This window comes from Mus caroli, unplaced genomic scaffold, assembly GCF_978045245.1.
Source record: "Mus caroli unplaced genomic scaffold, Mus_caroli_1 scaffold_1, whole genome shotgun sequence".
NCBI classification, from domain to species: domain Eukaryota; kingdom Metazoa; phylum Chordata; class Mammalia; order Rodentia; family Muridae; genus Mus; species Mus caroli.
This window is the reverse complement of record NW_028227256.1, coordinates 88,399,676-88,426,874: the sequence shown is the minus strand read 5'-3', so window position 1 is coordinate 88,426,874 and position 27,199 is coordinate 88,399,676. Positions and strand designations below refer to the sequence as shown.

Below are 27,199 nucleotides of genomic sequence, written 5' to 3'. Positions count from 1 at the left end.
GACATGGTCCCAGGATAAAGCATTTTTGAGTAGACAAATCCAATGGAAAGAAGCCTAGAGGATGAGACTACCTCATTAAACAGTAACAAGCCATGGAATTGGATGGTGAGATGGCTCAGCAGTTAAGAGCACCTGCTGCTCTTCCAAAGGTCCTGAGTTCAAATCCCAGCAACCACATGGTGGTTCACAACCATCCATAATGACATCTGACGCCCTCTTACAGTATCTGAAGACAATGACAGTGTACTTACATATAATAATAAATAAATATTTTTTTTAAAAAGCCATGGAATTGAGAGGAACTGGGGCTGATATGAGTGTGGGCACTGTGATCTCCAACACACTCACTTGCAGGAGGTTGAGCAGCACCAGGCCAGAGTCAGATGTGCACATTTGGGTATATAGCAGAGAATGTTCTTGCTGGAGCCATTTCTTTAGAAAGTGTCTGAGTTGACATTTAGTAATCCAGGAAAGACAGGTTTGGTGCATTAGGACAGAATGCTTTAGGTATAAAGAAGTGAGGACCCTTCTATGGTTCCTTAGAGACTGGAGCTGGATAAGAGAGAAAGTCAGACCAGTTGAGGGTAGGATAGCTTCCCATGAGCCCAAGCCTTAGCCAGCATGAGGATGCACCACACACAGTCTGTTTGAGGTTTTTTCCTAGTTTAGATGAGTGGGAGGAGGTACTGAAAATCAGAGGAAGCCTGTGGAGGAGAAGGCAAGCTCTCTAATAACAGGCTGCCAACCCAGGCTGTTTGGAGTAGGCTTGCCATAGTGAGCATGTGGCAGTCAGAGTGAAAGCAGGATGTCAAGACAGGGAGTGGACTTTGGTAGCTTCTACGTGACATTGACCCCTAGGGTGGTGACAGGACTGGGTGGGAAGACACAGGTTGGTGTCCCCTGGTATGGCAGCCATCAGCCCAGAGTAAGTTAGAGTAGTTCAGTGGCTCTCCACAGTTGATGCTCTGGGGCTCCCTGCTCTCATGTGAGAGCATCACCTAGCTGTTGCACTTACTTAGTATGCATTTCAGAGATGTGTCCTGTCTGCCCTCTAATAAGACATGGGATGTGTGACTATGAACCCCTAGGTTATGCCTGGTACTGACCTTCCCATGTGGCTAGCAATGAACAGTTTCTCTGTGAAATGCAGTTTGGACCTGCATCTGTTCCTGGTGCAGCAGCCCCACCTTTCTCCAAGCAAGGCACAGTGCAGACAGATGTGGGCATGTGTCCTCTGGGCTGTGCCTATGCATGAGAGCCCACATGCCACAGCTGCAGAGTTGGGGTGACTGGTGTGAAAGCAGGGCCCACAACGGTACTGGTAATGAAGTGGCCTAAGCTGCAGAAGAGACATTCATCACACAACATGTGTCACACAGCATACATAGGATCACTCCACATGTTCTGCTCACCCGCAGAGAAGCCACTGTATTCTGCATCTGAGTACCTATGGGGACCCTTATTCCCTCCCCACAGCCAGGGATGAACATGGTCACATTTCCAACCCTCTCAGAGCTCTGTCCACCTTGACTCATTTCTTCTTCCTTCAGGCAGATGATAAATTGATTTGTTGTCTCAGGAAGCTTTGCCTCCCTGCCCTCAATCTCAGATTTACAAATACACACATAAATGCACAAAAGGATAGAGAGGAGGCTACAAATATTTGATCTTCTATTTCAGAAACAAGGTTGATGCTTTCAAAGTTTATTTTGGGAAGTAAAATGTAAACTCAGTCACTCATTTTCTTAGAGCACCAGTTAAATAGGGCCATTCTTTGAGGTTCTTCCCTACGAGGATCCTGGGTAGGAGGCACATCCACAGGATATCAGGGAGTGTCCAGCTGGTACACAGAAGTTAAAAAGCCATGTTCCAACAAGGAACAGAGACAATCCTATGATGTCACAAATGGATGCTGAAGACACCCTCTGACACATACCATACATTCAGGGCCATCATCAGTTATCCTAGCTTCAGCTCATTTTCAAAGCAGCTGAGAAGACACCAGAGACTGCATCTGCTAACATCCACTGCTGCTGTGTACAGGGCCACTTTGGCTCCAACCTGAGGAATGGTTTATGTTTCATTTTGGTTGGCTCTGGACCATAACACACAGCAATTGTGATCATCAGTACTCTTGGTATGAGCTCCATTTAATAATGATTTTAGCAGAACATTCTTTGGGGCAGGTAATTAGATATTAAATAGCTCAGCTATACTTCAAAACTAAATACTAAAGCCCTTCATATGCACTTACTGGAGTGCTTAGCAAATGGCACAGTTGGGACAACAGTTGGTTTTACTTGGAAAGACATTGGCTTGGCTTTAAAATCCATGTCAAAAACGTGATAGGTTTTATTATTTTGAAGACAGGAATTCTGTGACAATGTCTTCACTGAGTAGTTAATTAAGATGCTGTCTCCTTGGTATAATGGTATGACAACCACTGTTCAGACATCTTGTCAATTCAGCATCTCACACCAAGGAAGACCCAAGACTCAGAGAGGCCTGCAGACCTTGCCCTGGGGAGACAAGTCCACACCATGCAATGATGTCAGTCACGTAGAAGCTGAAGGATCCTATGGCATTCTCTACCCTGTGACTGACTACAACATGAACGTGCTCCTGACCATTGTGCCATGTTTCTAGACAAATTCCAGTGTATGCACTGGGTAAATGCTCACTTAAATGCTTTGTACCAATGAAGTGACAGTCTTATGTGCCTCTGTTGCAGCAGAGCACACTGACAGCTATGTAGTCTAAGGCCCAAGGTCCTTCACTGAAGAGCATGACATGTCATGCAGATGAGTCCAGGGCTGAGATCTGCAGCCACAGCCCCTGTGTGGAATCCACCAGTTTGCATCTTCCCTCATCATCTGTGGTTGCTGCTTAAACACCTCAGGGCACCTGTAGCCTGTCTCACCCAAGACTAAAAGATTACCTGCCCAGACTTTTGCAAGTCTGTTGGCCCTCATCTGTGGTTAGCTGGATGTGTCCTGCACTCTAACAGTGGTCCACAGGGCCCCCAAGGTGCAGGCTGGCTTTTAGAACATCCCTTTAGCCTAAAACAAACAATTTCAGGAGACACTAGACTGTGTACACCTCCAGAGCAGCAGAAGCCAAATCCACAATTGTCCCACTTTGGTCTGGAATACCTGTGTAGGTTCCAGTTATCTGGAGTTGAATATGTATATTGTTTAGGAGACCTCTGCATACTGACCAGAGCCAAGGCAACTGAAGTAGCATGTAAGGCCATACCACACCACTTTACTCTGCCTTTCTCCATCTAAGCTGTCTCTGGGAGCTCTGATATAGACAGAATGTATTCTACCACCCTGAAGTCTGAGGAACTGGCAGCCAAGGTGTGACCTAGAATTATTCCTAAGTTGGTCCTGTTGAATTGAGTGTCTTTTGGCTAAAGTTGGAACTTTGCTAATTTTGATAGGTAGGAGAGGTTGAAAGAGAAAGTGGGGTTGATTGTTTTGGCAGTTGAGTGCATGGTAGTAGGAGGAACCATAGTGCATCTGTCTTCCCCTCCTGTGGTGCTCCTGCATGCACAGATTATAAAGGCCCACCACATATGCTAGAAAGGATATGAGACACAGTTGTCCTCTGGGTGGGACAGCTTAGGTGAGGTAGCTTCACAAACAGGTAGTTCAGAAAGATGCCAAGTACGTCAGCCACCTCACGGCACTACCTGTTCAGTCACATGACCAGACAACACAACCACCTTCCTCATCTGCTCCAGGAACACAAAACACTCCTGCTAGAACTATGAGACCACAAATATCTCCCTCTCAGGGTCCCTGCTGGCCCCTAAAATGACACTGAATGTTGGTGTTGGCCATTCCTCATCTAATGAAGCAGTCTCTGAGGCCGGACTGTTTGTGGCCCTGCACCACGGCTTGGCCATGGTTAATGGTTTCATGTTGAGAGCTAGATGGCTTGACCATTGAACATCTCAGTGGTGCCCATGTTTACACAGTTCTCCTAAATGTGATATCAGTTTCCCCTTTTGCCATTCTAGGAGTCACCTTTTCTCTTTAATTCACTTTTACACATACATAGATGGCCATTGACTATTGGCACAGATCTCTTTAAGGTAGGTGGGAAGCCTGTATGGACTGCACCCCAGCAAGGCTGCAGAAAGCTAGCCAGGGCTTGTGTCTTCTCGGCATTGTGTAGATCCTGCTTACTTCCTACATTCTTGGGACAAAGCAGCTTAAGGAAGGAAGGGTGTATTTTGGCTTACAGGGTGTCATGGCCAAAAAGTCATGTTGCATTTACAGTCAGGAAGCGGAGAAGCATGCAGGTGTCAGCTTGCTTGGCAGTCCAGGGCTCCCAACCTGTGGGATGGTGTCAGCCTCATTTAGCATTCCTTAGCCCAGTAGCTAGTTTAATCTTGATAATCCATGGGTATGCCAGTGGATTGTCTCCAAGATGATTCTAGATTCTGTCACATTGACATCAGTAAGAATCATCTCAGTGTGCCTTAGATGACAGCCCTGCAAAGCATGTTCTTGTGTGGTTCAGGGGGAGGTATTTGCATTGCTTCTTTCCAATTCCACTGAAGCCACAAGATCTTGGCCCACTAACCAATGAGGGATTGGACAGCAGGTGCCCCAAACCTCAAAGAACAATGTACTTGACAGCTATAGTCGTCTGCATCCCATGTTCTTCGCTGATCCAATGATGCCTTCTCTTGTCCTTCGTAGAACGGTGGTCATGCCTATCGCAAATGAGTTTGCCCCAGATGTGGTACTGGTGTCATCGGGCTTCGATGCTGTAGAGGGCCACCCCACACCTCTTGGAGGGTACAATCTCTCTGCCAAATGTAAGTCACCAGAGTTCACCTGTCCCACTGTCATGTTTCCTCACATTGTTTGTGTTGTCTGTGAGCCAATAGGAGGGATCTCACCTGCAGAATGTATGGACAGCATCAGCAAGCCCTGAGCAGCAGGAGGCTGAGAGTTGAAAGTCACAAGTTCTAACCTTAGGACAGAGACTCAAAAGGACATCAAATTCACAAGGTCATGCACCAGTTCTGTCAGCTGTACTGTGGGCATGAGCTCTTCTCCAGCTGTCAGAGGATAGGGCCCCAGTACCACCTAGCTGGCATGTGCTTGGTGCTGAGTTTTGTTCTCTGATGGAGAAGGCCCTCTAATCTTTATAAAGCTGGAGAAGGAATCAACTAAGAGGCCTTGTGTCATATAGTTGCTGCTCTTCTCATGGAAGAACTTACTGGCACTGCCTCTGGCCTTTGCTTCTGCTCTGCTGCAGCACATGGAGAAGATAAGGAAAGCCTCTGGGCTGTAGCACTTTGAGTCACACAGTGACCTGGCTGACTGTCACCTGTCTATCTGTAGCACCTTGGGTCACACGGAGGCCTAACTGTGTCACCCAGCCATGCTGAGCAGAAGCAACAGGAAGCCTAGGGTCCTGAAACCATGCACAAATGCCTTCTTCAGTCAAGGTCCTGGCATCCTCTCCTCTCTGCCCATCAGTGCATCTAATCACAGAGAACAGTCAGTCTCTCCACTTTACCGTGGTAGATGTGGACCCAGCAAAGGAATAATGAGACTAGAGGTGGCCTTTGGGATGGATGTCAGTGCCTCTCTCCTGCTATCATTGTTCCTGCAATGGGTCCTACAAGGGCAGAGAGTACTCATGTACCACAGTCTCTGTAACCCCAAAGCCAGTATCAATGTTTCCATCAGAGACATTGGACCTGAATCTGGTCTGGTGAGTGGGCTGGTTACTAGGGCTTTCCTAGTGCCTAACCTGCATCAGCCTATCTGGCTATGCATAGCAACCCCATGACCAGCAAGTGATGTGCTGGGTGTTGACTGAAAACAGGGAAGACTGTGTGACCCTAGATGGAAGCAGATGCCCAGACATGGATGTGGGAAAGCTCCGTGGCCACACACAGCATTGACATGGGCATGCTGCCGTCCACTCACATATGTATGTACACAGCATATCAGATGCCCAGGAAGGCAGGGAGTGCAAAGCCTTAGATGGGGAAGATACAGCACTGAAACCAAAATTCAGTCAGTCAGATGAAGATACAATCCACAAGCCAAACTAATAACCATGTTAAGCTAGCCTCAGTTACTGAAGATGATACCCAGCTCCTGTGTTTATTAGGGGGGTTGAGGGGAGTATCTGGCACGCTCCACTCAACGTGTCCCTCTGCCTTTGCAGGTTTCGGGTACTTGACAAAGCAGCTGATGGGCTTAGCTGGTGGCCGGCTTGTGCTGGCCCTTGAGGGAGGCCATGACCTGACAGCCATCTGTGATGCTTCTGAAGCCTGCGTGTCTGCTCTGCTGGGAAACGAGGTATGGAGCAGTCCTGGCCCTGCAGAGTGCCTCACCACAGGCACCAGGCCACTGCACAGAGCTCAGACGGCAGAGGCCAGCCACCTCCCACCTGAGGGGGAAGCTGTATCCCAGCCCATGTAGGATGTCTGACCTTGGCTAAGAGATGAGCAGAAGGGACACAGAGCGGGGCCAGGACACAGAGGCACTCGCTGCAGCACGTTCTCCCTTCCTGTTTCACTCGTGTTGAGGATAACATGCTGGCCAGGCCTCATGCTACTCCTCAGCTCTCCAGTGTGGTCAGGTGTCTCTGGGAGCTTGTCTGCAGGCTTGGGTGGAGTCAGTATGCACAAGATGAGCTTTCAGCTTAGGGCTGGGCTGGGACCTCTTTACTCAGCTATCATTTATCTTGTGATTCAGGAATAATGCTTAGATTCGGGTTCTACACTGCCCCACTAGTACTGCCAGGCAGAGTCGGGGACATTGGCCTGCACAGTAGTCTTCAGTGGGTCAGTCACATAAAGCTTTTGAGGGCTAAAGTACAGTGAGCACCATGTGAGTTCCCTCCTGCTATGTTGATGAAGACCCCTTGTTGACATTCCTAGCTCCTTGTGTTTATAGCTGCACACAACAGAGACCCAGTTAGAATGAGCTTCAGGTTAGAATAAAGGTGATGTCACATAACCCTGGGAGCCCCTAATGCGTGTGGTAAAACTGACATATAATCTTCATTGAAGAATTCCCAAATCTGAATCTGTCTAGGCCAATGGTTCTCAGCCTTCCTAATGTCGTATTAAAGGAACTCTTTTATGCAGTTCCTCAGATTATGGTGACCTCCCCCCTCACCATGAAGTTATTCATTGCTACTTCATAACTGAACTTTGCTACTGTTATGAATCATAATGTAAATCTGTTTTCCGATGGTCATAGGTGGCCCCTGTGAAAGGGCCATTCAGCCCCTCCCGCCCCCAGAAGGGTCACGACCCATAGATTGAGAACTACTAGTCTAGGCCTCTCTGGCTGGTTTGTATATGTGTTACCTAATTTATGTACGTGATTCTTGCTTCATAGGTCTTGCTCACATTGGTCCCCTATGGGTGCTGTTTAGGTGCTAGGAAGGAGAGACCCAGGAGCAAGGAGCTCAGTCCTGGAGCCTCTGTCACATAGGAGCCCCTCAGCTTCAGGATTAGAGTAGCAAGTGGGTCAGCAGCTCTGCGATCTGCGGCACCTGCTGCACCTGCTCTTCAGGGCTTATGAAACTGCTGTCCCCACCATGTAGGCCAGGGACTAGATGGCTCTTAATGAAGACCCTCTCTGACCAGGTTTGCCAACACCTGCCAGCCCAGGGTTGGCCCATGTGACACAGAGATCAGGATTGCTCTTGAAGGTTCTTGTCAGAATTGCACACAATACCAGACTCAAAGTTAAGTGCATGTTCTGTGTGGTGTGCTCTGCAAATTCACTCTAGAAAGCACAGGGTAGGAGAGGAGAGTGAAACTGCTGCCTCACTATGTACAGCTTTTAAGCTTCTGGAACCAAATGCATATTCCTCCCCCAGCCCTCTGTGGACACCATTACAAGAGAAACCCTGCTAGTTATGCCTTGCTACGGCTCTGACCCATGCCATCGGTGGGGTGTTCCTTCATCAGAGAAAGTAGGTGTACACTTTAGCCAAGTCTTTCCATCAGGCCCTGAGTACATCAACCAAGCACTGAGCCTCACCCCCCACCCCCCACCCCCCACTCCCCGGTCTCATGGTTGCCAAGCCTCCCTGCCCTCCATTGTAGCTGTCATGAGAGAAAACCATCTAAACTCAAATAGAGAGCAGGTACTTAAGGAGGCAGGTCAGAGACAGCAGTCAGCCATATGTGTTCCCAGCCCTGCCTAGCCAGCAAAACTTGCTCCTACTGACTTCCCTGAAATCCTAAATGTGAAAAGGCCACCAGACTAATTGGCATTATTTTCCAAGATTTGCATTTATACATAGGTCTCTACAACATTTACCTTTAGGCATTTTCCCTTATGGGAAAGATGAAAGGGACCACACAGGATACTTTCCTACTGTGTGACTCCTGGTGTAAAGGTATTGAGGAAGCCAGATGCTCATGGGTAGGCTCAGAGCCCTGACACAGTGGCAGCTAGCAACTGTGCTCAATGCTCCAGGAAGCCTAGGGATGGCAGCCTGGCCTAGGTTCCCTACAGCATACTGCAGATCCTGACCCTATTGTGGGAAGCTAGGAACTGGAGTTCAGAGACATGGGCTCTGGGCAGGTGTCAGTGGCTCAATGGAAGACTCTTGCACATCTTGGTGTCATCCCATGTATATCCCAAGAGAGGAGAAGGGGCTAGATAGTGTGAAAGGACAGGACATGCCAAAGGCAGGGTACTAGGAGACAGCAAGGAAAACAACATGGAGAGGCTGAGCCCAAAAAAGCTAGGATGCAGCAGAGAAGGAAATGGGGAAGAGGCATGCATGAAGGATCCATCTGAATTCCTGAGCTTCAGGGAAGGCAGGGAGCTCAGCCTATAGCTGATTGTTTCACACTGAAGAAGGCGAGAAGAGACAGCCAGAACTGTGACCACGTGTTGAAGGAAGTTTGATGTGATGCTCAGAAGAGAGACCAGCTGGAAGTACAGCCCTGACCATATTAGGCAGGTACCTTGGTACTTGGGTACTTTAACCAACAAGACAATAGAGTAATACCCAGAGGAGCAGAACAGGAGGCTAAGATCACTTAGAGGACTGAGCACAGAGCCTCAGTTCAGGTTCAGAATCAGATCAGCAGGAAGCTAGCACTACTGAGCTAGCCATGTTTTCTGCTAATGGCCAATGGAAAGGAAGGGAGTCTCACTCAAATGCTTCTTCATGAGGAGGTATTGAGAATGAGACTCTAGGATACACACACACCAGGAAAAAGTGCTGTTGAAGCAGGTCCTGGACTCCCTGCAACCTCAACCCCTAACCCCAGGAACCTACAAATAAAACTGCATGTCTTAGGGGAAGATGGTGATGACTCAAAGCAGATACTTAGAGATGCTTACTGAATGTACCCATCTCCAGCCAAGCTCTACAGAACAGTAAATTATTCAGAAGTCTCCAGTGACGTGCATGAGCCACCCACACAAGTGTCACAAGCGAGAGTAAGACAGCAACTACATACACCCTTGCAGGGCTGGCAGGAGTAGAGTAACTGAGCTCTGTGTGTCTACCACATGAGATTGAGCTGTCTTCTTTGCCAGGCAGGTAGGGCCTGTGTTGCTATTGCCACATGGAGACACTACACCTGCAGCTTTCCCACTGGAAAAAGGCAGTTTGTAAGGTAAAATGGAAAAGCCCAAGTTAAAATGAGGTGCTTCAACTTGATTGGACGTGTTAATTGGGGTGGTCAAAAGGGAGCTTTTAATTGCTGGACTTGAACACTTTGGTAGCTGGGCCTTGGTAGTCAGCCTCTGGCGGAGGAAGTGACCAAGTAACCTTGGAGGCTAGCTTTAGGGATGTAATCTAAGGGTGTTTTAGCACAGCAGAGGGAAGCGGGGAGAAGGGCGAGGCCTTCTTGTTTGCCATGCTGCCCAATGCTTGCCGTGCTCTGGCTGACTTACTTGGGCAGTGAGCAGCTTGTCAAGAGAAGGGAGCAATTCATAGGAGCAGGTCTGGGGAACCAGCAGAGAACTAGACAGAGCTTCTGGGCCTGGAAGAGGGCCAGGCAAAGACTCGGTGGAAGAGATCCTCTGCCAGAGGAGGGAGCTAAAGCCTTGGTGTGGAGGTGTGGAAGATGAAAGTGCAGGCAGGTGGCCGGATAGTGATGAGAGGGAGAGCTCGGGAGGCAGTTTGGGTTCCTGGGCATGGAGTCAGACACCAGTTGCCAAGAAGATCTGTCTTCCTTGGAAGCAAGAGAAAGGCAGGGTCTGAGTTGGAGGGGGTGGGAATATGAGAAAAATTTCAGACCTAAACCAGCTAGCCCTGTGGCCATAGCCTTGCCAAGAGCTCATTGGCCTGAACATGTGCTATTATAGGGATTGACAGCCTGGGCCAACCAGAGAAAGTTCTGGAGGACAGAAGGATCTAGTGACCCCTCATTGCTAGAATCTGTTTAAGATGGAAGTTTATGACCTCCTTCCTGGGCCCAAATGCCCCAGCAAAGTGGGTGACATTCTGAAAGCACAGGCTCAACTCCCTGAAACTGGGTCAGGGCAAGAGCCCTAGATTGTTACAGCCTCTGAAGTGAGTCCACACTGCTAAACCACTGACACTGTGACTCTGTGACAAAAAGAGTGGGAAATCCCTGCTATGATTCTAATTCTACCACCTGACAAAGGGTTTGCTCATATACCTGACAAAGGCCTCTGCTAATTACAAGCCTGGCAGCAGACTGGTGGATTAGTCTGCCCTCAGGGTGACAACCTGGTGACCCTCACAATCAGGGCAGAGCTTGGACCAGGTAGTGTTACAGCAGCCTCCATGATGTTGAGTCACTGGGAATTCCAAAGGCAGAGCAGGGCCATTTCCTATGGGTTAGGTGTAGATCCAGAGCAGGGAGAAAGGACAAAGGAAACCCTGGGCTCTTTGGACACAGTTATATCAGATAAAACTCAATTGGAAACATAAGTGTGCAACTAGAGCCCAGAAGAGGAGCTGGCTGCAAACCTGTTGCTAGTGTTTGACCAATAGGGTGTGGCAGAGAGGCCTGAGTCAGGATTCCTGGAAAGAATGGATATGCCTTCCCTCCTTAGAAGGATAAGAAGGATCCTTCTAAGGATCCAGAAGGGATGTAAGTGGTTCTTCCCAGGAGTTTTGCTTTGACAGGAGAGAGCAGAGAATAGCATCTGCTTATGGAGGACTTCAAAGGTAAAAAGAAGACTCATCTACTGCCAGCCATGAGAAGCAAGTCACATTTGAGCAGTTCTGATTGGCCTTGGGTGCCCTTAAGAATCTCTTCCTGAATTCCAGCATAGAAAACACAGCTAGGTAGGCCCACACTAGAAACAGACATCATCCTGTGAGCCTCATTTCAAGTCAGCCATTGGCAAGGCTGTACTCTGCAGGGAGTGGATGGCCAAGTGTGTTGTGGCAGTGCCAGTGCAGGGTACCCTGCAGAAGCAGCTCCATGTAGCTTTCATCAGGCCTTTGAAACCCGGGGATGTGTCATTCAGCCCTCTTGAACAGGAGGCCCACTGCAGCACAGCCTGCGCCTCTCTATAGTTCCTCATAGTTCTTTGTATCCCCCACTGTCTGCGGCACTCGCTTTGTGATTGCCGCATGTTGTCTTCCTGGATTATATATTGTTGGGGCAATGTCTTCTTCACTGATAGATTCCAGGTTTCCAGAGCAGTAATTGGCACTTTCTACATTGCTCAATAAATAGCATTAAATCCAGGAGTAACCACACACTGCTTTTGCTCCTGTGTCTCTGTGGTACTATATGGGGGCGAGCATCATGGTGCCTCCAGTATTATTTTCTGTTGAGGATTGCTTTGACTACTCTGTGCCTGTGTGTTTCCAGCTGAATTTCCAGACTGGGTAGTGAATGTCATCAGAATTTAGATAGGAATTGCATTCTATTCCTATTTAGATAGGAATAGAATCTGTAAGTAGCTTTCAGCAATATAACCATTTTCACATTGCTAAATCTCCTAATCCACGAATGTGGACAGTCTTTCCATTTCTGAGTTTTTTTGCTTCAGTGTTGTATGACTTCAGCTATAAAGGTATCTCACATATTAAGTTTATTTTATTTTCAGTTTTGAACAGGCTTATAAATAAAATTATTTCCTCGGCAGATTTGTTAATGTATACTTTAAAGTACTGATTTTTATGTTGACTTTTGTATCTTGCTGATAGTGTTTATCAGATCTAAGAACTTTTTGGTAGAGTTTTTAAAATTCTTAAAATGGGGAGTAGAAGAGGGGTGGACACCCAGAGAGAGAAGGGGAAGGGGGCGGGGGATAAGGGAAGACCTGTGTAAAGGGTACTGGGAGGAGAGGAAGGGCTGATACTGAGTTGTAAAGGGAATAATTAAATAAACTATTTTAAAAATCAGAAAAAAAAAAGATAGACATGTTGTAGGGACAGGAGTAATTTGAATTATTCCTTCGCTGTTTGTGTCTTCTCTATTTCTTTCTCTTGTCCTCTTGCCCTGATCTGAATGTATAGTGGTGGACAGCATGTGGGTCTGTCCCGAGTAGGCTCGTTGTACTGATGTTGTTACCAACTGTCTAAGCTTTCTCCTCACCTCTGCTAGGATGTGATGTTGAATTTTGCCAGCCTTTCTCTGCATCTCTTGAAGCGATCACCTGCTTTCCCGTGGTTTTGTTTCTGTCCTACATTATTACACCATCACTTAACTTACACTGAGCCATCCTTGGTGGCCCGAGTGACTCTAACTTGGTCATTACATATGATCTTTTTAGTGTGCTGTTGAACTCAGTTTGTACTTCTTTCCCAGTTATTTGTTCATCAAGGAGACTTGTCTGCAGCGTTTCCTTTTGTGTTCTGTCCTTACCCAGCGCAGGTGTGAGAACAATATGGCACTGGTATAAACAGACATATACAAGCATGGAGTGGAAGGGCAGCCATCACACATTGCTGTACCTGTGAAATCTGGAAACAATAAGAGCAGGATGTGACCAGGGAAGGGAAACCATTAGGGAGAGGAAGGGGCCTCTGGTGGGGTGGAGGGGAAGAGTGTGGGTGACGGGCAGATGTGACTGAAGCACCTTAGACCTGAGGTACCATAGAAACCCACAGTTGAGAAGCACTGTGGCAGTCAGAAGAACAGTACTCGGTTAGGAAAGGGCTGGTATTTCCTATGTGTGGAGTTCCTTCCCTGTTCCCACCTTCCCATCACTGGACTAGAGCAGTCATGCATTAGTATTTTACACGTGACACTAGACAGACCTTTAAACACAGTTGTACACACAGATTGACCCCATGCCTGGAGTGCAACTCACCGTAAGATCCCAAGTGTCCACATGCTGCCATTTGATCCTTCCTCTGGTCTGAAGTGAACACATAGAAGCTTCATCGCTGAGGGCGAGTCCTCTCTGTCCTGTGTCCTTTCTCTTGGCGACACAGAGCATCTCACTGCTGCCATCATACTCACCCCTTCCAGTTTTCATGTCAGCTTTCATGGGGCAATATTTTCTCAAAAAGGGAAAGAAAATGCAGCTGAGGAAGATTTCTGAGCAGCTGGCACAGGCAGAGAACAGACATAGCCACCTCCCCATCTCCTGTGTCCATGCTTTGTGGACTCCTGCTGGGAGAGGGCCCTGGAGCCCTGGGTGGTCTGCTCAGCCACTGCACTGCACAGGCAAAAACAGTGCCTGCAGGAGGCAGGTCGTAGACACTAGAAGCAGTGCTAGCATCACTCTAAATAAAGATGGAGAGTTTTGCTGGGGGCTTTGGGTACCATACAAGCTGTGAGCATGGTGAACATGCTGTACACAGCAGCATGTTACCTAGGGTGCCCCGGATGTGCCTATCAAACTTAAGTTAACTTAAGGAAAGTATGACACAAGGGAGGCCCCAAGAGAGCTGAGGGGCCAGGGTTCTGGAAGAAACCTCTATAGCCTGGTGAACTTTGTGAGCACGCGCTATTATACACACCTTGCCCCAAAGTAATTATATGTCTGTTCTGGGTATTGTCTTAAGTGATGGCGTGCACACTCTACATCTGCACTGCAACCATGACCCCATATCTTCCTTTGTTTCCCATCTTCAAAAGGCCTTGGGTCCCTGGTGAGGCATAAACTTAAACTCAAGTCCTCACTCATGCTTACACAACACACACTGTCCACTGAGTCACCTTCTCGGGGTGTGTGTGTGTGTACATACACATGAACGAACATTCATGGTCTCTGTTACCTAACGGACTGTTGTCATATGAAAAGGAGGTATGGTTGGTGGGAGGTGCCTGGATGGACTGCTGCTGTGGTCAGTCAGCACAGACATTCCATGTTTTTGGAATCACACATATCCACCAAGTAAGCTTGCCAATCTCTTAGTCACTCCTGCTTCCCGCCTTGATTTATCTGCTGTGTCTCAAAAATGCCTGCTGGTATTTCCCATCAGGATGGATGTTTCTTTGTGTCTCTTCTCAGTACTACCCACCTTAAGACTGTTGACTAGAAATAGAGTATCATTCGTCCCGTTCTTTAGGTGAACCGAAGCTCTGTTGTGGCAGTGCAGCCTTCTTTACATCCAGCCAGTCTGCCCCCAAATCCCTATGCCAAGCACTTAAGATGCCACCTGGCATTCTCTTGGCCAGCTGTGCCCAGCGATTCTTGGTTTTGTTGTTGGCTTCTGACTGCCCTCCTGGATTTTATATGCATCCTAGTTAAATAGCCCAAAGCTGGGTTCTGTTTCTACACCAGCCATCTGCTGTAGATGGGACCTTGGTCACTTCCAGCTCTTCAATCACTTACCCAGACTCATTCTATCTGGCTTGTCCTGTAGCTCCCAAGGTCCCTTCCTTGTTCTCTCTTAATATGAAAGTTCCCTGTGTTCCCAATGCCCAGTTGAAAGATGTGTAGCAAGCACCCTCACAATGGGCCAGCATCCTCAGCAGGATCAGGAGGTGTCATTATCCTGAGTGAGCCAAGACCTGGACCACAATGGCCTCTCTGAAGTCTACAGAATGAGCACACCTCTGTATATTTAAGAAAATGTTGTTCTTCAGAAATTCTAACTTAACTAGGATCTGCATGTTTCTCTGACAAACTGGCAGCCTAGTCCCAATCCCGCCCAGGCTACATGCCTTTCCCTCAGTTACTTAATTTCACTAACTGGACATTTTTGTGTTGTCATGTGTCATCCACGTTGGGTCTGAGCCACATGCCACTCGGACTCTTCCCCCATTTCCTGCCTTCTGCAGGACATTCTTACCGGGTCTCAAGAATATCCTGTGGGTTTTCTCTAGGAAAAGGGCCCATGCAGGCCACATCCCACGTTGCTACAGAAGATACCTTTGTTCCATCTTGTTGGTAGTGACAATTTCTCTGGGCATATGATTCCAGGTAGCCAGGTCTCCTTTTGGCACATAGGAATATCAACCCACTGCCTTCCGCTTCCCTTGCTGTGAAGATGACCTTCTTTCCTAGCTGCTGTCAGAATCCTGAGTCTGCCTTTGCTAGTCTGTGATTGGTTTCGAATACCTATAGATTTCTGGTTTTGCTGTCCCTGTGAGGCTCTTCACTGCCTGGCCTGGGTCTTCCCGGCTGTGGAGAGTCAATGGTTGTTCCCTCCTTGAGTGCTCATTGAAGGCGTTTTCCTGGCCTCCCTCCTGATCACTGTGGCTTCTGCTCCACCTTGTCCCTTTGGCTGCAGCATCAGGGATTGGGCTTCCCAGCTTTCTTCCTTATGTCCCAGTAGTTACACAGTGCTGTTACACACAGGTCTGAAGCTCTGTATGGCTCCTGTCTACAGGTCAGGTCCATCACTGAAGAAAGCACATTAAATGGGTATAATTGCAGTCTGTGCTAATCTGAATGGACTTTGTTTGGGGAGATGGCATCAGTGACAGTGACAGCTCCTACACATCACGCAGAAACCTTTTCTTGCCAGCCAGCCTTCCCACTTCATGAGTCCTTGTCACAGCCATAGAACTCCCAACTATGTCTGGATGTCACCAGTGCTTCACAGGGCCCTTGCTCTGCCCCACCCACCATCTGTTCTTGGTTCTTTTGCACCCATTGGTCCCCTCTGCCTGTCACAGACTTCCCACCTACCAGTTGCTTTTTATGATTCTGATGACTTCAGGAAGTGTTGGCCAGTGTGAGCATGGATGCCTCTTATAAAGCGTGTGTGTTGGAGTACTGGTGGGGGAGTTGGGGAACCTTTTGGCTATAGGGCCCGAGGGCAGGGCCTGAGGGATACAGGCAGTTGTGTTCACACCCGTGTTCCTGCCTGAGGGCCTGTGAGGCCGCTCTTGCCATTGCACTTCCCACCAGGATTTTCTGAGCCCTCAAGCTCGGAGCCAGACAAATCCTCCTATCACAGCAATATGGAAAATAAGGGTGAGATTCTGCTCATGATGGACTGGGGGAGGGAGATGCTAGTGGCCGTTGTGCACAATGTACCTTGGGGCTACACAGTACAGTGTTCACCTCAGTCACCAGCCTTCATTTGAAGCTGCCTCTTCCCTACACAAGGTGCAAGTAGAGGAGCAGTATGCTCTGCCCTCTGGAGTTATCAGCAGTTCCATCAGAAGTGTCTGTCTGCATGTGCGCACTTACTTAGTTACGAGCTGATGCTCAGTTTATACTTCAGGCGCTGTGTTAGCTCACTGCTCAGCCTGCTACCTGTGGCCATGAGACACTATTCCAAGGTGACCCTGTGGCTTGTCCTTAAGCAGGTCCTCGTGTGGCTTCATCAAGTGCTGCAAGTTTCTCTGGTGTTTCCCTGCCCACCCTGGCATCAGTCATTATTTCTTTTGTTGGTGAATGGCTTGAGGGTGCCATGTTGGCTCCACCTGCCCCAGCCTCTGGGTGGCTCTTTGCTGAGAAATGTCTTTGGTTGGAAGGTCATGCTTCCTGGGGTGTAATTGGCAGCACTCCTGTTCAGTGCGGTTGGGGATGGATGTCACACAGGGGGGCTGCAGTAGCTTTGGCCAGGAAAATCTAGCAGCTAAACACAGCAGCTGTGTAGGCAGGTTTGAAGCCAGGCAACCTCTCGGGGTCACTTTATTCTACAGCTTCTACCCAGAGGTGAGGTAAGGTCACTTACCCTTTGGGACTGGCTCTGGCTCTCCCTAGTCTGTAGCTTGTCCACTGCACAGCACAGCTGCTATGCTGATGTTCATTCTGCCCTGGGCCCTGCTACTTAGGACTTTATGCCCTATTGTTAGGAGTTTCATCTGTGAGCGGCCTACTCACTTCCTCCTTCCTCCGCATGTGTGAGAAAAGCCAGCTTCAGAGACCCTGGGCATTCAGGCCGGGTTGTACAAGAGCGGCTTCCTCCCTCCGCTCTCAGTGGCACACACAGATAACGCCGAGCTGACGTCCTGGGTGCAGCCTACTCCTGGGGACCCATTAATATGCTCCAGTGTACCCTAAGGAGAGAATACCTGTAGCAAGTCTTTTTTTTTTTTTTTAATGACCAAGTCATACTGACTTTGTAGAGTTACTTCATCTTCCCGACAAATGACTATATCTCTAGTAGACACCATTTAATATATACATAGATTATACACTGGTCATTTGCCATCATAATAGATCTGTGTCTCTCTTACAGCTTGAGCCTCTGCCAGAAAAGGTTCTACATCAGAGACCCAATGCCAATGCCGTCCACTCCATGGAAAAAGTGATGGACATCCACAGTAAGTGGCTGGCCAAGTCATCGTGGGGACCCAGGGCAGAAGCAGAAGGCCTCACCTCCCCTGGCATGTGATCAGCTAGTAGAGACTCCCTGAACCAGGTCCTACTGTACAGGGCTTCAAAAGAATCTGGGCACCAATGGTCTCAAACTACTTGGTTCAGTTGCATAGAACTTACTTGGACTGAAAAAAATCTATGTCATGCCAGAGGTACCTAGCACAGGGTAGAACTCATCCCCAATTCAGACAACAAATCCCAAGCAGCAGGCACACAGCCAGACACCACACATCGCCCTGCCTCAGGTAAAACCTGCTACTCCTTGCCTGGCTCTCTGATACGCTATCCTAGTACATAAGCTCACAAAGATGATACACACCTGAAGGCTTCACCCAGGTACCTACTGGGCCATTTAGTTCTGCTTTCAAAACTGTTTCAACTAATGCCCCTAACTCTAGAAAGCTGCTTCAGCGGGGCTCCAAGTGCTGAACCTGGATGTGATATATCCACAGCCCCTATAAGGCTCCAGGTAGGAAACTCTCTTAAGTCTAGGTACCAGCAAGTCTCCATGTGTCTGCTCCCAGAATTTCTGATCACCCACAGCAAGGCAAGAGTCCCACAGACGTGGACAGCCTGGTCCCACAACAGTTCACAGCCCTGTGTTCAGGTGACCTGTAATGCAGAAATTACACCACAAGGGCCTGTGAGGGCAGTGCCAGCCAGCACTCTTCAGAAAGGCACTTTTCAGGCACAAGTGAGTCTCCGTAGGACCCATTAACCTGCAGAAGTGGGGAGTCGCTGAGTGTTCCCCTCTCCCCCAGGCAAGTACTGGCGCTGCCTGCAGCGTCTGTCCTCCACGGTGGGGCACTCTCTGATTGAGGCGCAAAAGTGTGAGAAGGAAGAAGCCGAGACAGTCACCGCCATGGCCTCGCTGTCTGTAGGCGTCAAACCTGCTGAGAAGAGGTGAGTCCTGTCCATTCCGTCCCAAAGGCCTGCTGAGTACACCTGTGCATGAGGACCTGACAGAGTCTTCCTTGTGTCAGGCTTGCCCTTTAGGGACAGGGTAAATGGTGGCATGCCCACTGACTCAACAAACCAAAACTGTCTATCAGGAAAGAGCTTGCACTTTGGTGGGGCAGGGATCTTGACAACTCTGTGGGAAAGGGAACCTGATTGCACAGGGCCTCCCTCACCCACTGTGCACCCTGCCCGACCCCCTTTCTCCTCTACAGATCTGAGGAGGAGCCCATGGAGGAGGAACCACCACTGTAGCCCGAAGCTGCTGTTCTCTCCTTTGTTTGTCTGTCTTGAAGCTCAGCCAAGAAACTTACCCGTATCACTCCTGCGTCCTGCCTTGGTGCTCTCTTGAGTACAAAAGGACAGCAGGCGTGCAGCAGCAACGGGAGGCCTTTCTGCCGCCCTGGACCACAGGTCTGGAGACGCACACAGAACACCAGGTGTGGCAGATCACATGGAACACAGGACAGCGCGCAACACACGGGCACACAGACATGTGGAAGCCAAGCACACGCTGGTGGGTCCCCCCTCCCCCCGGGAAGCCGCGAAGGAAGAAGCTTGTGGCAACTTGGGCAGAGTTGCTGAATCAAGTTGACATGAGGAAAATGAAAATCAAAGATCTAATAATACAGAACAAACTTGATTAAAACTGGTGCTTAACATTTGATTCTTACCCACAATCCCACAGTCTCCGTGTAAACCACTCAACTCATCTTGTAGCTTTTTTTTTTTTAAAGAAAAAACCATTTTCTATGGCTCTGGCCTGCCTTGTGAACCTTAGTGGGGTGCTGTGGGGGTTCACAGCTTAGTGAGGGACAGAGTTGGAAGAAACTTTAAAGGAAAAAAAAAACTGGACAGAACAGAAATGTGAGTCTGGGAATCAGCTGGAGCTTCTTGACGCCATCGGAAGATGCGAGTTTGTGCCTTTTTTTATTGCTCTGATGGAATTTTTTGTGGCTGGGTTTTCTGAAGTCTGAGGAACAATGCCTTAAGAAAAAAAAAAAAAAAAACACCACTGAGAATTGGTGTGACAGTGTCCTGTGGCTGGCTGAGCCTGGCATTACAAGAGTGGGCACCAGCCACTGTCCCCAAGGGCCGAAGTACAGCCAGCCTTGCTTGGTTTGATCGCCACTTAAGGAAGATGAGGTAGTTCCAAAAAGCAGTGAACGCCGCCAGCAGTTTTAAAGTCTAACACATTTTAAACGGATCCAAAGTCGTCTTTCCTCATCCATCACTTAGCAGTTGAGCATCTCCATTCGGTTGTGAAGCATGTCGTAGGCACACTGCAGTGTTACGATCGGAATGCTTTTCATTAAAAGCAGGTAGCATGAAGTATTGCTTAAATTTTAGGTATAAATAAATATATATATGTATAATATATATTCCACTGTATTCCAAGCTAAGAAACTTGATTCTTATGAGATCTTGATAAAATATTTATAATGCATTTATAGACAAAGTATATATAAATATATATAATAAATCCAGACCGCAGAGGTCCTGGCAGGTGAAAGACGTGTGTTAGCTCTGAGGTGCTGAGGGCTGGGGTCTGGATTGAAGCCCAAGGATTTTTGAGCTCCAGATTGGCCAGCTTCCAGATTGCCAGCATGTTCACCCCTGGGCAACTTCCCTACCAGTTTGTACTTTAATTTTAATTATTTTCTAACAGAACCTCTGCCCTCGCCAAGCCTCCATGCACATATGTACCTGATGAGTTTTTATAGCAAAAGATATAAACTTGCTGTTGATTTTTGTATGAATTTTTCACAAAAAGATCCTGAAGAAAACATTATTTTGTGGATTTTACATTTTTCCCTTACCATTCAGCAGTTTTCTGAAGGTGGTAATGTCTGAAACTTTTTCTTTCTAAATTCTTACTTGTACATTTTTTTTTAGCTCTGAAGGTTATTTTTATGGTTTGATTTTTGTTTCTTTTTGTACAGCAAGCAGGGCTCTGCTTTGAGCAGGAGCGCTGCTGACATGCTTGGTTTTTTAGAGCAGACCTCTCGAGATTGGGCAGCAGATCTGCGTGGCACCCTGGTCTTGTCCAGCTCACCCGGGAGCAGCACTTCCAGGGGCTTCTGCCCTGCAACACCACTAGTATTACAGGGCGGGCAGGCCTCGTGAGCCGTGAGGGTGGTCGGCATTAGCGAGTGTGGACTTGTAACCACTCCATCAGGATAGAACCCCAGCTCGAGTTTCCCAAAGACCTTTGAGGCTCTGGCCCTGCACCTGTTCAGGAATTTCCATTGCGGCCTCATAACCTGGACTCTGGCTAGAGCTATAGCCCTAGGTTTGTAGCCTGTGGCCGCTGAACCAAGGCCTTTGTCCTTGTCCTGCAGGAATACACAGGGTCCTGAGGGACAGCAGTCTTTGTCTTTGCTCTTTTTTTTTTTCTTACGACAACTGACTTTTTAACTGCTAACTTCTTTTCTAGCACTTAAAGCCGCCAATTTCTTTCCAAAGTATGTGGAGTTCAGACTGGTGAGCGGAAGTTGAGATACTCAAAAGGGACATCAAGCTAAGTTTCTGAATTTGGTGGCATTTACAGGGTAGATGGGAACTGGGTCAAGCTTTTGACAGACAGGCTGAGCACACATTCTTGGACTTTTGATGGCTGGGCTGCTGTGAGTGCTGAGCTAAGACAGAGGGTAGAGAGGTCTTAGGACATGACTGACTTTGCCCTCCCTGTGGCTGCTCTGGCCCTTGGAGAAGGAGCAGACTTGAGGGAGCCCATGCAACCTCTCCCTTGCTTGTCACTGCATGGCGACAGAGGCCAGCTAGCTGCTCTTCTGGCCGCCTTGGCCCATTTTCTGCAAACCCTGCCACCTGCCCTCTTGTGCCAGCCACGACTCGTGGGAGGTGCCCCTCATCTTACTTTTTCAGGTGATGGGTAACAGGCCACTCAGTGGCCAGGGTACTGTGAGAGGGACTCACTTTGGTCCTATTCAGTCACCCTTTGATGCAGGGGCCTGGCCAGGGAGCCAACTCACTCCAGCTTCCCTGTGAGCTGAAAGCATTACCTACCATATAGCCTTTTCTTCCCTTTGAAGACACATGTGGCCCTTCCCCACAGTCATCACCCAGGGCAGAGGGCAGAAGGTCAGCCTTGACCTCCAGGGCAGGACCACAGCACTCCCCTGCCTGGACCTTGAACCTTCCACCTTCTCCCTTCCTTTGCAGAGGCCTTGGTGGGTGCTGGGAAGGGAGCTGGGAGCAAGCACTTTACATCCCTTTAAGGGAAGCCCAAAGCACCGTGTCCTCAGGATGCCGGTGTCCACTCACCTTGGGTCTTCCACCTGCACCCTGAGAGCCCACGCTCCACCAGCAGGCGGCTGTTCCAAGGCCACTACCCACTGGGACATCCCAGGGCTCTGGCTTGAGGGCCGCTTTATCAAAGTGTTTCAGTTTTTCTTTACTTTCAAATCTGTCCCCAAGAGGAAGGACCATCCTGCAGTGGTCTCCACAGCACTGGTGATAGACTTGGTCGTGTTTCTTTCCTCAGAACATTCCTTCTTCACTGGTCACAGCCACGTGCTCATTCCATCCTTCTTTTTGTAGACTTTGGGCCCATGTATTTTATGGGCATTGATACATATATAAATATATAGATATAAATATATAAATATATTTTTTTAAGTTTCCTACACCTGGAGGTTGCATGGACGTACGCCGGCATGTCTTTATATTGTATACAGATTTTGCACGCCAAACTCGGCAGCTTTGGGGAAGGAGAAACAATGCCTTTCTTTCCCCTCTCATGATGTTTGCAGATGCAGAAATTTTTTTTCTGTAAAACAAAACAAAACCTTGAAGGAGAAGAGGGGGGAGTTTGAGTCTTATTGAACTTATTCTTAAGAAACTGTACTTTTTATTGTAAGAAAAAAGGACTACTTACACACTTGTCATTAAGGAAAGTTTACCTAGCACCTTTGACATACCGATAGAGAGTCGATTGTATCCATGTGCAAGCCCCACGTTCACACCCTACTGCCTGTCTGGCAAGCTGGCTGGGGGCATTTTCTTTTGTTTTGTTGGTTTTCTCCTTTTCTCTCCCCACACAGGGCCAGGTGCACCCTGCCTGCTGTCACCAGCCTCTGGTCGAGAACCTGAGGTTCTGGTGAGTCCCCGTCTCAGCACAACTGTGCTGATGGGTTCCTTCCTTCAGGAAGACACGGGCAGGGGCTGGGTTTCCGCATTGGGCAGTCCAGGCCTTTGTGAGCCCTAGGTCTCAGCGACACTTGGCACTGGAGGAAACTATTTCTCCCTCTCAAGGATCCGGGCGTGCTCTGCACCCGGCCTTGGTGGCCTCACCGGCCTCACGTTGATCAGAGTCTCCTATGGAAGAGAAGAATGCAGACAGGCTTGTTCAGGGTTGTGCACTCCACTGAGGAGATGCCATTTCCTGATCTGTAAGAATGTTAAACATGCTGTTTCCATATATGTGCAGGAGGCTGACCTCATTCAGCAAGAGCTCACTACAGAAGTGTGGTCAAAGCCGCCACCGGAGCGCTGTGACATGAAGCTGTGTGTGCTCCACAGCCATGACCGCCTTCACTCTGTAACAGCCTGTTTTCTCTTTGATTGTCTGGACCTCCCCTCCGCGGCGCTTTCTCCTCTTGGCGGGGTTGGGAGTCATGTTTGGTTTTCTCATTCTTGTTTTTGTTTTGTGTGGTGGGTTTCACTGACCGGCGGTGTCCTCTGGCGGTCACCTCTTTCCACCTCCCGGGTCCAGTGTTTGTACCACATCACACACTTGTCGCTCTCGTGGTGTAAATAAAGACTGCGTTAATTGCCCTCCCATCTTTGTTACCTCCTTATGTTCTTTCCCCCAGCGTGGGGGGGGGGGGGGAGGGTGTGTGCGCGAGCGCACCCAGGACACTGGGCACTGACTCCCATGCCCTGGGAATCATTGGGCCCCGTCACTTGGATTGAACTCCAGCAGCCTCTCACTCTTCCCAGCTAAGCACTCAGAGCAGATATGAAAGCTGCCAGTTCCCACCACTAACAATGAATCCCGACTCCCACGGGTCCTTGGAGGCCTTGGTTTCCAGAGGAGCATGGTCTACCATCAGACAAACACCAGCCAGTCATAGAAAACTTAGCTGTAATTTCTTAGCTGTAGTTTACGTGTCCCAGCTGTTTGTGCTGTTATAAGTTACAGGCAGGGCGTGGATGTCCCTGGCTTCAGGTCTCCTAAGGCCGTGCGTCAGCCTTCTCTGAAAGCTTGAAAGGGGTGCCCTCTCGTACACTCCTTGGGTTGGCAGACCTTTCCTGACTCTCATGGTGCCTACAGCAAAGCAACCTGGGAGACGGCATCCCCTTGGTAGACTTGAGAGCAAGTCCTAATAAATTTCAGATATTTCCTGGTCTTCACTTTTTTTTTTTTCATTTTGATTAAGAGCCAAATGCATGCCAGCTATCAGTTCTTAGAAGCCTTTACCTCTAATTAGATAAGAAGGAACTTGGAGAATGTTCAGAACTGTTCACCATAACAGTCTACTGTAAAACCTCGCTCAGTCAGGACCAAGCCCCATCAAAGCCTCGCTGGGGAGCATGAAGTCATAAAGCTGAAGATTTGTTCCAAGAGCTGTTAGGGCTGCTGAAAGCTCTTGCTAAACTGTCCACTTAGGAGAGGGCTGGCTCCTAACGTGTGTTCTACTAAGGCTCCACCTCCTGCCCGTTATTAACAACCTCAGATCACTCAAGACAGCAGTCCAGATAATGGAAAGAGCATATTTCTGCCCCTTTCTCCCCCACTCCCATTCACTCTCACTGCCTCACAGCCTGGCCCCTAAGTAGCCACTCCCCTAGACTGGCCAGGCAGGAGCAGCAGCGAGGCCAAAGAACCTTGACTGACTAATCAGTTCCCTTCATCATGTGTAGCCTGAGCGAAATAAACCCAAGGCTGGTGATGGAGGTGGGGTTGCTGTCACTAGTGCTAAGACATACGACCACAATGACCAAAAGATAGGTAATTTTGCAACAAGAATGCAAAATGGCCAATAAGACTGTGGGACAGGTACCGTGAGCTGCCCTAAGGTTCTAGATGAGGACACTCATTCCAATCATCAAAGTGAGTGGTTACCTGGAACCCAAGACAGCCACACCCTGCCGGGGAAGCAGTTGTAGGTGAGTGTGAGTCTTCTCTCCGTGGATGCTAGGACAAGAGTCCAACTGTGTCCGACTGTGTAGGAGTTGGAAGTGGAACACTGGACAGAGCAAGGCTGAGACGAGATGCCTAGGAGTTGGATTTACCCCAAATGGCAGGGTTCCACAATGTGGCCCAAGCAGGTCAGATGGGGGATTGATCCCAGGGGTTTCCGTCACAGCCACACCCCTGTGTGAGAGGAGAGGCCTGAAACCAGGACAGGAGATATGCTGTGAGAGACCTGACTACTGGAGTCAGGCCAAGCTGAGGTCTGTAAGTACCACACAGCAAGAACAGGCTGCTCGCACACCACCCACCGCCCAGAAAGGGAGACCAATATTACTCCTGCACCACCCAGGGATGGTTTCCAGAATGAGCCTCGTCCATTTGCCCACCCCCACCCCCACCCGAGTCCCCAAGCCCTGACCCACAGGAAGATGAATTGAGACCATGCTACTCATGAATGCTGGACCCTCAAGCCATCCCCCCAGAATCCTGGGGAATGCAAACCTAGAAAGAGAGGCCCTCCCTGGGCTCCTTAGGTTATGTCTTCATCTGCCCTAAAGGGTAGCTGTGTACTGCTGGGACCCTGTCCATAGACCTGCCGCCTAGGCCCATCATCCAGAAGGTAGAAGGCACACCCAGCACCCCAAGCCAGTAACTGCATCAGGATGCTGAGAGGGAAACTGGCTTGACTCCACAATGGAGACAGAGGCAGGTAGAAGGAGGGCAAGGGGCAAGTGGCTAGCAAGAAAGACCATCCAGGCAGTGGGCATGGCTACAGGGGGATGTTGAGGAATTTGGGTCGGGACAGGTACAGAGGCATGAGTCAGGGTCCTAAAAGCATCCAGATGAGCTTAGTATGGCTGGAATTTCCAGAGAAGGGACCCAGAACCCACAGACACTAGAGAGCTGCCTATGGACATAGAACCCCTTCCTTCCATCTGGATGTTGTGTAGCAGCTAAGCATAGTTGAGCCCAGGAGGATGAACCGTCGAGATACCTGCCCAAACTCTGGGTTGATCTTCTGACAGACTGAGCAGGGGGTGAGAGTAGAGTGGAATTCAGCATGGCACTCAGATGCGGTATGAGAGAGGAGTGAGTGTCCTGTGAGGCTGACAGTTCTGGCTTGGACACACTGGGCTACACTGCCCACCCAGTCTCTAGCCACAAATGGTAGCAGGTGCTTGGACACAGGAGTCTAGAAACGGGCAGAACTTGACTAGGAATGCACATCAATGTGACACAGACTAGCCATCCATCGTAGGCATGAAGCTGCGTGGCAGGGTAGAGCAGGGACTAGCAGGGAGGCACTGTATCCACAGAGGACCCAGCTGAGGAGATGCATGAGGGGACTGCTCAGGAAGTAAGGAAATCACAGCTTGTGAGACACTAGGGCAGGGACACCAGAAAGGCAACAGTGCACAGCTGGGACACAGGTTAGGAGTGGAGAAGTCTCTCATAAGGCCAGGACAGTGAGCCTGCAGTACATACCCTGAATGTGGCCTCCATCCTTAACCAACCTGACACCAGGATGCCGACACCATCATAAGCACAGCTCTGGGAACCAGTCCCACCCCAGAGCTAAGCAGGTTCTCACTTGCCAGAAACACAGCCCTGAAATTTCAGGTGATGACCAGACAATGCATGAAGCTCCAGCTATGTCACTGACCTGATGGGACTTCCAGAAGAAGCAGATGTTATTCTTCACACAGGAATGAAAGGATGCTCCCAGAAGCAAGGACAAGCCCCAGAGGTGACACCAGATGACCGTACTCTCGCTCTGCTACTGGCAGGACCTGCAGGGTGCCTGCTCTGAAGCCAGTGCTGGGTCCACTTTAGCATCTCCTTGCCTAACACTAACGGGCCCCAGCTCCACAGAAGCCACAGTGAGCCCCGCTGGGAGGGAAGTGCCCTTCACAAACCCCTCCATGCCTTTCTATGTGCCAGTTTGCTCACAGGATACTTTTTATCTTTTTCCATTTAACAATCTCCATATAACAAATAGCATTTTCTTTCCTAACTTTTTTTTCCTAACAACATTTTGAGTGGAGAGAGAGCTCAGTGGTTAAGAGCAAAGGACCCAAGTCCAGTACCCAGTATACACATCCGTTGGCTCTCAATTCCCCGTAACTCCAGCTCTGAGAACCAACACCCAATACCCTCTGCTGACTTCAGGCACTAAACCCATGTACACATGCCTCCACATGCACACATGTGAGTGTACACACTTAAAAATAAGAAAAATAAATAGTTAAGGTATTAGACACTGAGTATCCTCAGTTTAAGGCCCTCAGCATAGGAAAGGAATGCTTTATATTTGTTTACTTATATTCTCAGAATCTATTAAAATTAAAATACCACAAACATTACTACATTGAAAGAAATTACCAGAAAAGAGGAGTGAGAT

General features: G+C 48.8%; 1 protein-coding gene across 9 annotated transcripts in view; it reads left to right on the top strand.

Moving 5' to 3' along the window:
• Hdac4 (histone deacetylase 4) overlaps positions 1 to 23,441 on the top strand; it is a 242,546-nt gene extending 219,105 nt beyond the window's left edge. For all 9 annotated transcript variants that reach the window (XM_029480595.2, XM_029480601.2, XM_029480630.2 and 6 more), the window contains 5 exons: positions 4,713 to 4,831; positions 6,202 to 6,335; positions 17,542 to 17,626; positions 18,443 to 18,584; positions 18,854 to 23,441. In XM_029480595.2, coding sequence (XP_029336455.1) covers positions 4,713 to 4,831; positions 6,202 to 6,335; positions 17,542 to 17,626; positions 18,443 to 18,584; positions 18,854 to 18,893 — 520 coding nt within the window. In that variant the 3' untranslated portion in view covers positions 18,894 to 23,441. The remainder of the gene's footprint in view (positions 1 to 4,712; positions 4,832 to 6,201; positions 6,336 to 17,541; positions 17,627 to 18,442; positions 18,585 to 18,853) is intronic.
• The last annotated feature ends 3,758 nt before the right edge of the window (positions 23,442 to 27,199 follow it).